Source organism: Melanerpes formicivorus, unplaced genomic scaffold (assembly GCF_026170545.1).
Source record: "Melanerpes formicivorus ecotype bairdi unplaced genomic scaffold, bMelFor1.0.p_v2 SCAF_160, whole genome shotgun sequence".
NCBI classification, from domain to species: domain Eukaryota; kingdom Metazoa; phylum Chordata; class Aves; order Piciformes; family Picidae; genus Melanerpes; species Melanerpes formicivorus.
This window is the reverse complement of record NW_027142512.1, coordinates 291,336-305,889: the sequence shown is the minus strand read 5'-3', so window position 1 is coordinate 305,889 and position 14,554 is coordinate 291,336. Positions and strand designations below refer to the sequence as shown.

Genomic DNA, 14,554 nt, shown 5'->3' with positions numbered 1-14,554 from the left:
CAAATGTGCCCCTGCCCTTCTCAGCACCAGCCAGTGCTGAGGAGAGTAATGACAGTGCTGAGTCACCACAGCCACTGCCACCACTGCAGCTGGGCTGGGATTTGGTTGTTTGTTCCTCAACACTTTGGCATTCCTAGAGATAAAAGAAAAGCCTCATCCCAAGGATAATGCCTAATTAGAATGGAAACCTCCAACCCTAATAAATTATTGTCTCTTGCTGCTTTTTCTTTGACATTTCTTTTCCAAAAGGCCACTTTTGGGGACATTTCTTCCCCAGGGCCAGGGATGAAGCCATGTGCCCACTTCAGGGAGGTGTCATTGAGGGATCCTGGGAGGGTCTTGAAAGTGAAGTGAGGAAATCAAACTCAGTGCCTCCCATAGCCATTCAGCAGTATCCTTCACTAACCTGCATGGACATGGAATGCTCACTCCAAAATGAACCTGTGCTGAAAAGGTTAACCATGGTCCTCATCTAGGACTCAGTAACACACAGGCATTAGAAGGATAAAAACTTATTTGATAGATAAAGTCCTTCCATGTCTTGGTCTTTGCTGCCACCTCCTCTCCTTTAAACAACATTGCAGTTCCCATGTCGTCTGTCATGTATTGTTCCTGTTGGTCCTCTGCCAATCCCACAGAACTGTCCTTCTCTTGTTAGTGAGGCCCAGGGGTGTGAGAACCCAGCCTGCTTTCCAGACTCAGCCTTATTTCTCTCTCTGTCTAGAGCTGCCATCTGCTGCTTTATCTCCATTTGTTCAGAAGTCTTCTTCCTTCAGATGTCCTGCTGAGTGTTCTGGCAAGGGCCAGTTCTGAGAGGCAGAGTTTAGGTTGTGGCTGGGTTGAGGCCTGGGGTTAACACCCAAGGGTCAATGCCAAGGGTAAAGGCTAGACGCAGGATGAGCAATGGGGGCAGAGTCAGGGTCAGGAGTGGGTATGGGATGGGCTGAGGTGTAAGGGATGAGGTGAGGGATTCACTCTGCTTCACTACATTTGAGCAGGGGACTGAGTAGAGAGGATGGGAGGGGCCCAGGCTGTACTGGGAGGGAAACCTAGGATCCAGCCTGTACTGGGAGATGATAAAAGTATTCAGTCTGTCATGGGAGGTGTGTCAGTTTCAATTCAGGCCCTGAGGAGACTCCCACACAGTCGGGGAGGGCTGGGTGGGGAGGGAGGGATACACTTTCCTGCCAAGGAGCCCTGCACCCATGCCTGGTGAAGGAAGACTACGATCCCCTGATGAGAAGCAAGCTGCAGGGCTGGCCAGGAATGGATCTTGAATAGATTCCTGATGTCTTCTTTTTGCCTTGTCTTTCTTGGCTTGAGTGCTGCTCACTGGACAGTCACTGGAAAATGAGAAAGGCTCCAGCAGAAGTTTCCAACCTACCACAGCCTGGGACTGCAGACACAGTGCTGTTAGGTCTGCCCTATGAACTCTCTGCAACTAAGGCAGCAGCTGAGCTGACCACAGACTCAAATGCAGGAGGAGTGTGGTTCATAGCTGCATCCACCCACTGCATGGGAGGCAAATGGCAACAGAAAGCTGCAGTGATGGAGGTTGGTACTGGGAAGACTGTGTCAGAGGAAGGTGGTGCACAGGAAGGAGAATTGCCCTGCACTCATGCTGGCAGCAGAGAATGGTGCCACTGCTATTCACACTGATTCCTGTGCAGCCTACAAAGATGCCACTGAATGGATGTGTTAGGGGGAATCTAATCAATCTGGAGAGCTGGAGACTGGCAATGATTCTGAGAAATAGGTCACTCAAGATGCTCACAGGTAGGATGGGTCAAAGGCCATGCACAGAAGGGAGGAGCTGCTGCAAAATGGAACCAGCAGGCAGATCACCCAGCAAAAATTCCTGTGGTGAACAATGAAGGGGAAGATTGAACAAGATTGGCTGAGTGGCTGCACATCAGAAGAGGCCACCCAGGGAAGGCCAACCTCTATTCTGAGTGTCAGCCTCGAGGACAGTCAGTTTGAAACAATTCTTAGATCTTGTCCACAATGTTGGGTAAGGCTTAAGGCCAACCACCCAAACCAAGCCTCTCCCCAACACACCAGACACAAGAAGACTCTGTGTAGTCCCTGGCAAATAGATCCTGTTGGCCCTTTGAAGACCTCTCCTGGGAAAAGTTATGTCTTGGTAGGAGCAGAAGTGGTTTCAGGATGAACCATGGCCACAGCTCCCAGTACTGCCACAGGAGCTCAAAGGAATGAAGCTCTGGAGAAATGGTTCAGCATTCCACCTGTGCCTGAGTGTGTCCAAAGTGCCAATGGATCACACTTCACAGTGAGCACAGTGCAAGACTGGGTGCAAGGAGAATGAATTAAAGGAGTGTTCCCTACCCCATATTATCCTCAGGCTAATGGTGTAGCTGAACAGACCAATGGTCTTAGTAAAAGACTCAGCCCAAGGCACAGCTGGGACACACAGTTGGCAGAAGCAGTTTTTACTGTCAGCAGCTGATAAGGAATATATGGAAGCCCCAAAATTCAAACATTTAGTCCCATGGAACTAGTGATGGCTACTGCCCATGGACCTGATGGACAGAGGAGTGAATCCCTACCACAGCTACAGATAGCCCAACCTGTACTAATGAAGCTACTGTCCATTGGCATTGTGCTCATGATATTGGCAAAACCCAGAGGCTTCAATGCCTGGAAAGCCTTGGATGGGATTGGGATTGGGCAGGGACAGCAGTGGGGAGGCTGGGGAGGGTGAGGAGCAAAGCTGTCCATTCAGTGTCAGACCTGAAGGACAGATTTCCCTGCAAGTGCAGATGTCCTGGTGAGACAGCCTGGGTCAGTGTCACTTGGTGAATTATCATCTCTGCTCTGAAGTGAAAGCTAACAGAATATTCTACCTTTGATAGGAAATAAATAATAAAGGAGCTTTGTGAGGAGCACTTTGAAATCCTGAGGAAAACTACAGAGACACAAATAGCTCTTAGGGCACTTAGGGATCATTGCCTGAGCCTCACACACTGAGAGGAGACTGAAGGAATCTGCTCAAGAACTCAGAAGAAAAACAAAGAGTGCCTTGAAGTATTAATTGGCCTCACTGAGGGCCATTAGCAACAAAGCCTCCAAGGGGTGGTTAGAGAAGCTCAATGAAGGTCATGATTGAAGGCAGACAAAGGCAAAGTGCAGCTGAACAAACCCTGGCCTTGGTTTAGGAAAGAGAAAGGCCAAGCTCTGACCTTCAGGCCTTGGAAACGCAGATCCTGAGAGCCTCCAACTAAAACTTCCTCTCAGCAGCCATGGTGGCAGAAGCTGCTGCCAGAAGGAACAGGATCAAGACCTTGTCCCTGTTGAGCCTTTCAGCCCTGCCAGAGCCCTTGGCCATCCCTCCTGCAGGCTGTTCTACACTGTCCCATGCCTGCAGCTCTTTCCCTTCAGGGCTGTTGACATCCATCTGGCTTCCCCAGCCAGCTCTCCCCCTCACATTTCCACACCTTCAGTCAGGCCTCTTCACTCTTGCTCCTGTTCCTTGACACACAAAGGCAGACATGGGCTGTCCAGACTCCTTCTGGATCACCTCTTGCACCACAGCACTATAGACGATGGAGATTGGAATCAATACGGCTGACCAATATGATTGAGTATTGTTCCTTTATTGTTCCAGTGTTGCAGACCTGTGGTGCAGGCCTGTGGTGCAAGTATAGCACTGTAAAGTGTAGAAGAAGAAGAGACAGGAAAGGCAGAAGTGCATAGCAAGGGAACTGCTACAACTTATATAAACTCGGAGTGCCCTGTTGGCATGGCTTCATTGGTTCCCCATGAGTGACCACACATTGCACTATTACAGATTATTGATCCAACTACTAATGACACACAAGGTTTGTTGATGCAGGTGCATGTCCTGTTGTCCCAAGATAACTGTCCATGTTTATAGCTACCAGTGCCTTGTTTTAGTTACATGCTGCAGGCACAGCTCTGTTTTGCTACACTACTAGCTGACTCTGCACTTATGCTGAGCATGGCCTACTGCCATGTCAGGCTCTAGGCCTGCACTGCCAGATTGCTCACACTGCTCGTCGCTGGCATTGCCACACAGGGGTCTGTGCCACTTTGACCTTTGTTCCCCTCATGAAAAGAGGGGGAACTTGTCCACATGCTGCGAGAGGTTTCAATATCTGAGCATAATTCTGGGCATAATGTGCCTTCACCCCATAAGGGTATGGAGTGAGGGGGAGATCATCCTGGTTTCAGCCTTGATGGAGTTAATTTTCTTCACAGCAGCTCCTCTGGTGCTGTGGTTTGGATTTGTGACCAAGTCAGTGCTGAGAGCAGACTCTGTCCTCACTGCATGGATCAGCTGGGCAGACACCAGTGGCAACTCTGTCTACAATGTACACCACTTACCCACTCCTCCCTTCCTCCTCCTTGCAGTAAGGACACTCACCATGGCCCAAGCACAAGCTCCTGGGGACCAGGTGCTGCTGAGATCCACTGGAAGTACTGAAACACCACAGAACAAGGCAGGCTAAGCTCTCTCTTGTTTTCCATGGAAATGAAAGGTACAGCAAACCTGCCTGAGGCTGGGACAGCTCTCCTCAGGTGGCTCAACTGCAATCCATGGCAGAGGAGAAAATGCAGACTGGATGCAGGTAGTCAATGGATCTACTCACCAGAAACCAAATGAAATTAAAATCTTCTACACCCATTTTACCAACCCAGAGCACAAAGATTGTAACACAACAGCCCAACCAAATTCAGGTTGTTGGTGTAACTTCCCCATGACCAAACCCATAAATAGGTTTTGTATTTCGGATTCCATGGACAGTCCTAAAAACAATCCCCATGCACCCCACAGGACACTGTGCACAGAGACCATGTACATGGATCCTGATATAGGCTGGGCAGGGACTGGCTTGAGAGCAGCCATGAAGAAAAGGCCTTGTGGGTGCTGGTGGATGAGAAGCTCCACAGGAGCCAGCAGTGAGCACTTGCAGCCCAGAGAGACAACCAGAGCCTGGGCTGCAGCCTGTAGATCCATGTTGATCAATGACTTAGTTTGCCATACAATCAATCAATGTGAACCCAAAAAGGGAGTGATAATGAACCGTTGAGATGGCCTTCAGGTCTGTGTGAGGCCCTGGAGGGGATGAGATGTGCAACCAAACCATATAAGAAAGGATGGAAGGGAAAAAGAACCAAATGCTGTATCCTTGAAGCAGATGGGAAAGGCAAATGGGGAGAAGAGCCCCTGTTCAAATCAAGATGCAACAGGGAACTGAGTGGGGATAGGCTGTGGGAAAGGGGAATTGTAACATTCACCTATGCCTGAAGAAGGAGCCACAGGCTCTGCAGGTCTGGGCCCCTTGGCTCCCCTTGCAGCCCTGGTCCTGCTCTCAACTGCTCTGTTAGTTTGTATCTCAGCTCATGGTGCTGGAACCAGCTGGGCCTGCACCACAATATTTGTCACAGTTCTGGAACACCACCACAGCAATCAGTTCAGTTTCTGTCTGTGTGATGTCTCTGTAATCATTGGCTGTGATTGGAAATTCTCTGTGCCAATAACTCCTCACCAGGATGTGTCTTTGCTCACATGTTGTATGGTTAGCTACAACCTACACCCATTGGAAAGAATTTCACTGCAATCCAACAACTCCTCCAGCACCCTGATTCCATCAGCCTGCTACAACAATCAGGAGAGCAGGACAAAAGTCTCTGCCCAGAGTCCAACATGACACTGAACAAATGCATTGAGTGCTAAAAGTAACCAAGAGGAGTGGAGAGCACTGGTGGTGGGAAGTGCTATTTGGATGGTGTCCAGCAGCAGCTGGGCCACTGCCCCTGGTGTCACAGCCACTGTGATTTTCCTGCCTGCTCTGCTCTGTGCTGGCTGTTCCACATTGGTTTGTAGTGAGAGTTAGGAGGATGGCCAAGCAAGTCACAGTGCTGCAGACACTTCCCATTATCAGTGTTTCCTGTGTGCTTTGTGTCACTGAATGACATTGAAGAAGACTTTGGAGGCTAAGGAACCACCAAATTTCCTTCCCATTCTGATTGGATGATGACATTCTCTGTTGAGAGGCACAGAGGCAAGAGGCAACCACACAGCCACTCCCTGGATGAGAGAAATGCACTCGAGTCACAGAGGAGATTGTGCAGGCACAGTCCCCCTGTCACTGGGAACCTACTCAAGACCTGATGGGATTCCCCCTTCCTCCTTGCCTAGGCCATGAGCTAGTCCAGGGTAAGCCAGGTATGGATCAGGACAGAGAGAAACAGAGCCGTGAGAGGTGTCCTTGGTGTGATGCACCCTCACTCTTCCAGCCTTGCACTTCTATCCCTATGGCTTGGGGGTTTGTCACCTCCTGCCAGCTCAGTGCATCTGTGCTTGGACCACAGCCAACAGGGAGGTGATAGAAAACTTTGGAGGTCAAAAACTTCAGGGTCTGTGCAAGTGGCAACAAGTCCCAGGATGATTCAGCATCCAAAGCTCTCCAGATCAGAGAAACACCTGATGGAAGTCAATGATCTCCCCCTCTCAAAACAGTGACCCTACAGCCAGAGCCTTGGAGCTCTCCTGGATCACCGCAGCTGTGTCCAGCATCTCCCCCACACAGACATCACTCAGGCACAACCTGCACCAAGGGCCAGCACCAAGTCAGACTTCTCCAGGCTCAGTTCTTTTGCCCTAAGAATGCCAAAGCTTTGTGAGTGCTTGCCCTAAGCTCCAGCAGAAGGAGACTGAACTCCAGGGCACGCTCAGGCAACCACCTCTCCACCTCTCTGTGTCTTTGGACAGACACCTTTGCTATCACCAGCGGCAAGGTTTCTATCATGCACTGAACCCATTCAGCTCTTTCCCTGTGTCTGTGTGCTTGGTGCTTCTCTCCAGGCACAGCCATAGAAATAGATTTCAATTCAGGATCACTTGCAGTCACTCAGGGTCAGCCTTTTCCTTATCCACTCTGTCATTCAGAGGCTCTTGGATTAGAACAGATTCTGCTGAATCACCTTGTAAGCCCCAGGTGGGCAGTGACAGCAATGGGGAGGTTGGGGAGGGTGAGGAGCAAAGTTGTCCATTCAATGACAGCCCTGAAGGACAGATGTGCCTGCAAGTGCAGATGTCCTGCTGAGACAGCCTGGGTCAGTGTCACTTGGGGAATTATCATCTCTGCTCTGAACTGAAATGGAGTAAAATATTTTATCTTTGGCATACAAAATTGAGCTTTGTGAGGTGCACTTTGAAATCCTGAAGAGGATTGCAGAGACACAAACATCTCCTTAGGGCACTTGGGACTCATTGCAGGAACCTCAGGTGCTGAGAGAAGACTGAAGAAACTTCTTCAGAAGTCAGAAGGAAAACACAAAGTACCTTGAAGCACTGATTGGCCCCACTGAGGGGCATTACCAACAAAGCCTCCCAAGGGCTCCTTAGAGCAGCTCAGTGGAGGCCATGATTGCAGAAGACAAAGGCAAAGTGCAGGAGAGCAAACTCTGGGTTTGGTTCATGGAGCAGAAAGGCCAAATCCTGACCACAGTGCCTGGGCAGGCAGATCCTGCCCCTCATGTATGGGTCAGGGCTCCTCAGGTGCTGTGGGGTGTGGGGTTTTGTGATGCTGAGTAAAGGACAAGGGGATGAGAGTCCCCAGCCTTCCTGGGGCTGTTTAAGGAGGCACTGAGGACCCCCTGGTACCTTAGGAAGTCTCCTCACAGCCCTTGGTAGTGGATGATTGCCACAGTGAGGCAGGCAAAGCCTTGGGTTCTCTTGATGACTTCTAGCCTTGCCAGTGCCCATTGCCATCCCCACCACAGGTTGTCCTACACTGTCCCCCACACTGGCTTTGGTTTCTGCAGCAGAAAGACCAAGCCCTGACCACAGAGCCTGGGCAGTCAGATGCAGAGAGGCTCAAGCTAAAGTTTCACCTCCCTGGCCTTGGTGGGAGAGGCAAATGCCACAGACAGGAGGAGAAAGACCTCAGTCCTGTTGAGCTGTCAGCCTTGCAGGTGGTGCTACACTACCCCAGGCCTGCAGCTCTTTCCCCTCATGCCCTTGACACCCATCTTGCTTTCCTAGCAGCTCTCACCATGACATTTCTGTACCCTCCCTGCTCTGTCTGTTCTCCATGGCCATTTCTTGAAACACAGAGCCAGGGCCTCTTGGACCACAAGGATCCCCTTTGAGTGACCTTTCTTTCTCCTCAACTCCTGTATACTCTCAAGGGCAAGAAAGGATCTGCCTGGCCTCAAACCACCTCAGAACATCTCCACTCTGGACCCTAAAATTTGCACTCTGTGGAGGTTGTCTTCCTGTCCCACAATCACTAGAAGCTGTATCATTCCCAGATTTCAAGCATGTCCACACTGCATCTGTAGTGCCCTGAGCTTGTATTTCACCAGGTTACAGAAGCCCCAGTTCCTCAGGCTCTCCATCCCAGTCCTTGCAGATATCTTCTGAAGCTTCTCAGGCTCTTCAAAAGTCCTTCAGAGCAGAAGTCCCAAAGCCAGACACCAAGAATCCAGATGTGGTCACAGCAGTGTTGAGTGCAGGGGAGGACAACCTCTGTGTCTGGATGGCCACACTCCTCCTACCACAGCCCAGCTGCACTTGACCTTCTTCACTCTGCTCAGGCTCTGCTCCATCCCAGGCCATTGGCAATGGTCCCTGCCAGAGGCCTTTCTGCCTGGGCACTGAGCAGAACCTCCAGTTGCAAAGCAAAACCCAAGGCACCTCCCTGCTGCTGCCTCTCAGCTTGGCAGGCACAAGGGATGGCACAGTCCCCAGCCCAGCCCTGAGCCTGCTGCTGTGCAGGAAAGCCTGAAGCACAGCTGAGCTGCCCATGGCATTGCCACCCATCTCCTCCCTTGTGTCCATGAGCTGCTCAGCCACAGGTCACCTCCTGCTCATGTTGCTTGCCAATGGCACAAAGGGATTGGAGTTTGCAGTGGCCTCACACTCACCTCAGGGCCATGTGGCTCCTCCTGCCCTAGGAGCTCCTCTGCCATCCCTGATGTCCCAATGCTGGCCCAAGGCCTCAGCCTGCTTGTGGCCTGGCAGCTGAGCAGGCACAAGAAACATCTCCAGGGCCTTCCAAGGCAGGTCCCTGCTGCTGCCTTTCAGCTTTTCCAGCAGCCACAGCCAAGCCCTGTCCCTGCTGCTGTCCCCTCAGGCCCTCAGGTGGCAGGGAGCTGACAACCCAGCTCCAAGGCTCTTCCTGCAGGGGCAACCAGGTGCTTAGGGACAGGGAGTTACACAAGTCTCTTGCCCTCCACATGCCTTCAGCTGGGGACTCTGGCAGCTGGGAGGCCAAAAGCACAGAGGCCAGGCAGGATTCAGGGGCTGCCCTCTCAGCTGCTGCAGCAAGAAGTGACCTCCCAGTCCCTTTCCTGCCCTCTCCCTGCTGCTGCCCTCTCAGCTGCTGAGCCAGCAGTGACCTCCCAGCCCCTGCCCAGCCTTGTGCCTGCTGCTGTGCAGGAGATCCTCAGGCAAAGCTGAGCTGCCCATGGCATTGCCACCCATCTGCTCCTGGTGTCCATGAGCTTCCAAGCCACAGGCCACCTCCTACTCCTCTTCCTCTGGCAGCTCCCAGCTCCTGCCCTGTGCCAGGTGCCAAGCAGGATCACTCAGGGGTGGGAGGGGATGCAGGTGAGGGTCAGAGCACAGGAAGTCTGAACTGGGAGCCTCACCTTGAATATCTCCAGGAAGAGGCCTCAATCACCTCGGGCCACCTGTTCCAGTGTTCCACCACCCTCATAGTGAAGGAGTTCTTCCTCATATCCTATTTGAATCTACTTTTCTCTAGTTTGATGCCACTGCCTCTCATCCTGTCCCTGCAGGCCTCTGCAAACAGTCCCTCTCCATCCTTCTTGTATCCCTATACAGGTACTAGTAGGCTGCTATTAGGTCTCCCCAGAGCCTCCTCTTCTCCAGGCTGAACACCCCCAGTTCCCTCAGTCTGTCCTCACAGCAGAGCTGCTGCAAGCCCCTGATCATTTCTGTGGCCCTCCTGTGGATGTGCTCCATCAGCTCCATGTCCTTCCTGTGTTGAGGGCTTCAGGGGAGGTCTTACCAGAGCAAAGTGGCAGGATCCTCTCTCTCCATCTCAGGTCATGCTGCTTAGCATACAGCCCAGGCTCCCATTGGCCTTCTGGGATGCAAGCTCACACTGCCTGTTCCTGTCCAGCTTCTCCCCCACCAGCACCCCCAAGACCTTCTCCTCAGGGCTGCTTTCTATCACCTCCTCTCCCAGCCTGTATTGATAGTGAGGATTGTTCCAGCCCAGCTGCAGGATCCTGCTCTTGCTCTTGGTGAACCTCATGAGGGTCAACTGGGCACCACCTCTCCAGCTTGTCCAGGGCCCTCTGGATGCCATCCTGTCCCTCTGGCATCTCAACAGCACCACTCAGCTTGGTGCCATCTGCACACTTGCTGATGGTGTCTCCATCCTTCTGTCTATAGCACTGATAAAAGTATTAAACAGCACAGGATGGGATGAGTGGAATCAGTTTTTACTGGGACAAGGCCTGGGCTGTACTTGGAGATGTTAATGGGACCCACTTTGAAATGGGAGTTGGCCAAGACTGGACTCTGGTTTGATTAGGGTATGGAATTGTGACTGTGACAGGGACCAGGCTGTGGTGGGAGGGTATTAAGAACCCCAATATGTACTGGGATGAGTCCCAGACTGTACTGGGATGTGTCCAGGGGACTCAGGCTTTTCTGGGATGTTTCCCAGTCTGCCTGGGGCGTGGTTAAGGAATGCAGCTTGTACTGGGAGTGGTTCCAGTCTTGTCCTGGGAGGGGTTCAGGTGGTGCAGCTTTTCCTGGAAGCAGGCACAGTCTACTGGGAAGGAGTCCTGTTCTCTGGTTTGCAGTGGGAGCGAAGCCCTTGGTACTTGGAGGGGGTCAGAGCTTCAACTTTGCTGTGGGATGAGACCCTGCCTGTACTGGCAGGAGATCAGGAGATGCAGTTTGCACTGGGAAGGTCCCCAGTCTGTACTGGGTGATGCCATGGGATCTATTTCCTCTGGGATAGGTCTTGGACTATACTGGGCTGGGATCAGGGCACCAGTTTGTCTTGGACAGGGCCTAGTCTGTACTGGGAGGAAGTCAGGAGATGCAGTTTGTACTGGGAGTGGGCCCAGTCTGTACTGGATTGGAACCAGAGTACACAGTTAACATGTGGAGGGATGCAATAGGAACTGGTAAGGGGTCCAAGGGATGCACTTTGTAGTGGCACAGGAAACTGTATGGGAGATGGCGAAGTGATGCAGTTTGTCCTGGGATAAGAGCACATCTGAGCTGGGAAGGGTTCAGGAAATGCAGTTTGTACTGAGATGTGACCAGGTCTGTACTGGGAGGGGATAAATGGTTCCCAACTGTACTATGTGGGGACCAGATTGTACTGGAATGTGCCCAGGGAACACAGCTTGTACTGGAACAGGGTCCAGGCTGCACTGGAAGGGCCTAAGGGGATTCACTTTTTATTGGGACAAGGCCTAATGTGTACCTGGAGGGATGATAGGGATCCTGCTTGGACTGGGACAGAGCCTGGACTGTACTGGGAGGGCATGAGGGTGTGCAGTTTGTACTGGGATGGATGCATTCAATACTGGGAAAGGAGCCAGGGGATAGATTCTGTGCTGGGATGGGGCCCAGGCTGCAGTGCTAGAGGACAATAGGATCCAGTTTGTGCTGGGATGAGGCCACATCTGTGCTGGGAGGGGATAAAGGAATCATGTTTGGGCTGAGTTTATACTGGAAGGGGCTCAGGGATATCTATCTTGGACTCTGAGTAGGTGCAGCCTGTAATGGGAGGGGGTTAGGGTGTGAATGCATGAAGACACCTCCTGTTCTGATGGCAGTGTTGCTCTGGAGCACAGCTCTCTACCACAAGCAGCCCTGGCCTGCAGTCCCAGCACTGCCACACAGCAGCACAGTGCTCAAGCTGCCAGAGCACTCAGGCCTTGCCCCAGCACAGAGGCTCAGTAGGAGAGGGTGGAAGGGAAGAGAGAGCAGCTGAGGACAGCCCAAGCTCTGGGGCTCCCTGGCACTGCTGCTGTGCTGGGACTCTGCCCCTCCACCTCTGCACACAGGCACTGCCCTGCAGCTCCACAGAAACCTTGGAGGAAGGAACTCAGAGAAACAACTCCCTGCAGGGTATTTTATAATTGAACACACAGGGAGCACAGCTCCTCATGTCTGCAGCCTCTGGGTCACACCAGACAGGACAACACTGAATCAGAAATGGTCTGAAGAAAGACATTTGTGTGGCAACAACATTCTCCCAAGGGGAGCAGCCCCAGCAGCAGCCAGAACTCCAGTAGCAGGGCTGGGCCTGCACCGAGTGACATCAGAACTGCTCTGCAAGAGAATACAAAGAGTTTATTGCTTCTGAAAGCAGCCAGGGATCAGTTGGCTCAGGGCAGCCTTGAGCTCCTGGTTCCTCAGGCTGTAGATGAGAGGGTTCACTGCTGGAGGCACCACTGAGTACAGAACTGACACCACCATGTCCAGGGATGGGGAGGAGATGGAGAAGGGCTTCAGGTAGGCAAAGGAGCCAGTGCTGAGAAAGAGGGAGACCACAGCCAGGTGAGGGAGGCAGGTGGCAAAGGCTTTGTGGCGTCCCTGCTGAGAGGGGATCCTCAGCACTGCCCTGAAGATCTGCACATAGGACACCACAATCAACACAAAACAGACAAAGTATAAACAGGAACTGACCAAAATAAGCCAAAGTTCCCTGAGGTAGGATGTGGAGCAGGAGAGCTTGAGGATCTGGGGGATTTCACAGAAGAACTGGTGCACAGCATTGCCCTGGCAGAGGGGCAGGGAAAATGTATTGGCTGTGTGCAGCAGAGCATAGAGAAAGCCACAGGCCCAAGCAGCTGCTGCCATGTGGAGACAAACTCTGCTGCCCAGGAGGGTCTCATAGTGCAGTGGTCTGCAGATGGCAACATAGCGATCATAGGACATGGTGGTGAGGAGAAAATACTCTACATCAATTAGGAACATGAAAAAGAAGACCTGGAGAACACATCCTGCATAAGAGATGTCCCTGGTGTCCCACAAGGAATTTGCAATGGATTTGGGGACTGTGGTGGAGATGACACCCAGGTCAGTAAGGGCGAGGTTGAGGAGGAAGAAGCACATGGGGGTGTGGAGATGGTGGTCCCAGGCTATGGTGGTGATGATGAGGCCATTGCCCAGCAGGGCAGCCAGGTAGATGGCCAGGAAGAGGCAGAAGTGCAGGAGCTGCAGCTGCCTTGTGCCTGGGAATGGCAGGAGGAGGAAGTGGGTGATGGAGCTGCTGTTGGCCATCTGCTGCCTGTGGCCATGGAGACCTGTCCAAGGAGGGAAAGGCAGTGACAAGTTAGGGCACACTTCTCTCAGCCTCATTGTAACCTCTGTCCCTGAACTGCATGAGGAATGGATCAGCTCAGTCCCATCACTACCAACCCATGGCAGAGTTCATCACAGCTTCAAATGCAGCAGGGACCCAAAATTGCCATGAAGATTCCTCTGGAGTCAGAACAGAAAGTGACCAACAGCCCAGTCCTAGGGAATCAGAGTCCCATTGTGGTGGGTTGAAATATCCCCCCAGCATTACATTTGCCAGAGCAGCTCAGTTAGAAGCAAATGAAACTGTATGGACAAGCAAGAGCTCTACTCTACAAGTGCAAAACATACAGGAGTGACAATATTAGATAGGTACCAAATGACATGAAACCTCCCTGGTCAGAGACCAGGGAAGCTGTCCCACTGCCCCTACCCTCTAAGCCCCTGTTCCAAGAAAGAAAGGAGGAGTGGAGAGAGAAAAAAACCAGTGGGTTAGACTTAGCCAAGGCCAGCCAAAGCAGGTGATCTCTCCACAGCGAAGCACAACAGCTGAGATCAGAAGAGAAGAGAGAGAATTGTTATGGTACAGCTCCTCTGGTTCCAGATATTTATCCAATCAATTTGTTTAGAATAATCTTTTCTTTTCCTTTTCACACCCAAGAGTGATCTATTTATTTTGTTTCTACTTTTCTGCTCAAAATCTGTAATTTTAAAGGCATTGCCTAAAACCACCACACCCATGGAGAGGTGGAGAAACAGGGACCAGGCCTGCAGTACTGCAGAGACAGTGAAGGGAAGAGAGAAAGGCAGAGGGGCTGGGGGTGAAGCCTTCTTACCCAGTTCTGCTCACTGCTTCTGACATGATGGAACTGAAGATCTTTGCTCCTCCTTCTGTGTGCACTCTCCAGGAGCCTTCAGCTGAGCATCCACTGCTGAGATGGAGATGCCTCCAGGAGCTACAGCTGCAGTGTCCTGAACCCACAGCCTCACCATGTCTGTGACTGCAGTGACTTCTCCTCCAGTGAGCTCTCAGTCACCCTCCCAGTCCTAGCCACCTTGAAGCTCTCTGCCTTCCTCATCTCCCTGAAACCCTCTGGCAGTGTCCTCAGCCCTGCTGTGCTGTGCAGAGGAGCTGCTCCTGGACAGAGATGTCTCCTGCAGCGCTGCCTGCTTGCCAACAGCAACCTCCAACCCAGGAGCCTGGCATGGCTCAGCAGCTCAGGACCAGCCCAAGGCATTTATAAGAGCCCTCTGGTGGCTTTG

At 52.0% G+C, this 14,554-nt stretch overlaps 2 protein-coding genes across 2 annotated transcripts in view; one reads left to right on the top strand and one right to left on the bottom strand.

The window, feature by feature from the left end:
• The window catches only part of LOC137457128 (zinc finger protein 850-like), a 386,697-nt gene that overhangs the window by 197,694 nt on the left and 174,449 nt on the right, over nt 1-14,554 (top strand).
• LOC137457136 (olfactory receptor 14A16-like) lies at nt 12,341-13,273 on the bottom strand. Its single transcript, XM_068168935.1, has one exon. It carries the CDS (start codon nt 13,271-13,273, stop codon nt 12,341-12,343), a length of 933 nt encoding a protein of 310 aa, XP_068025036.1.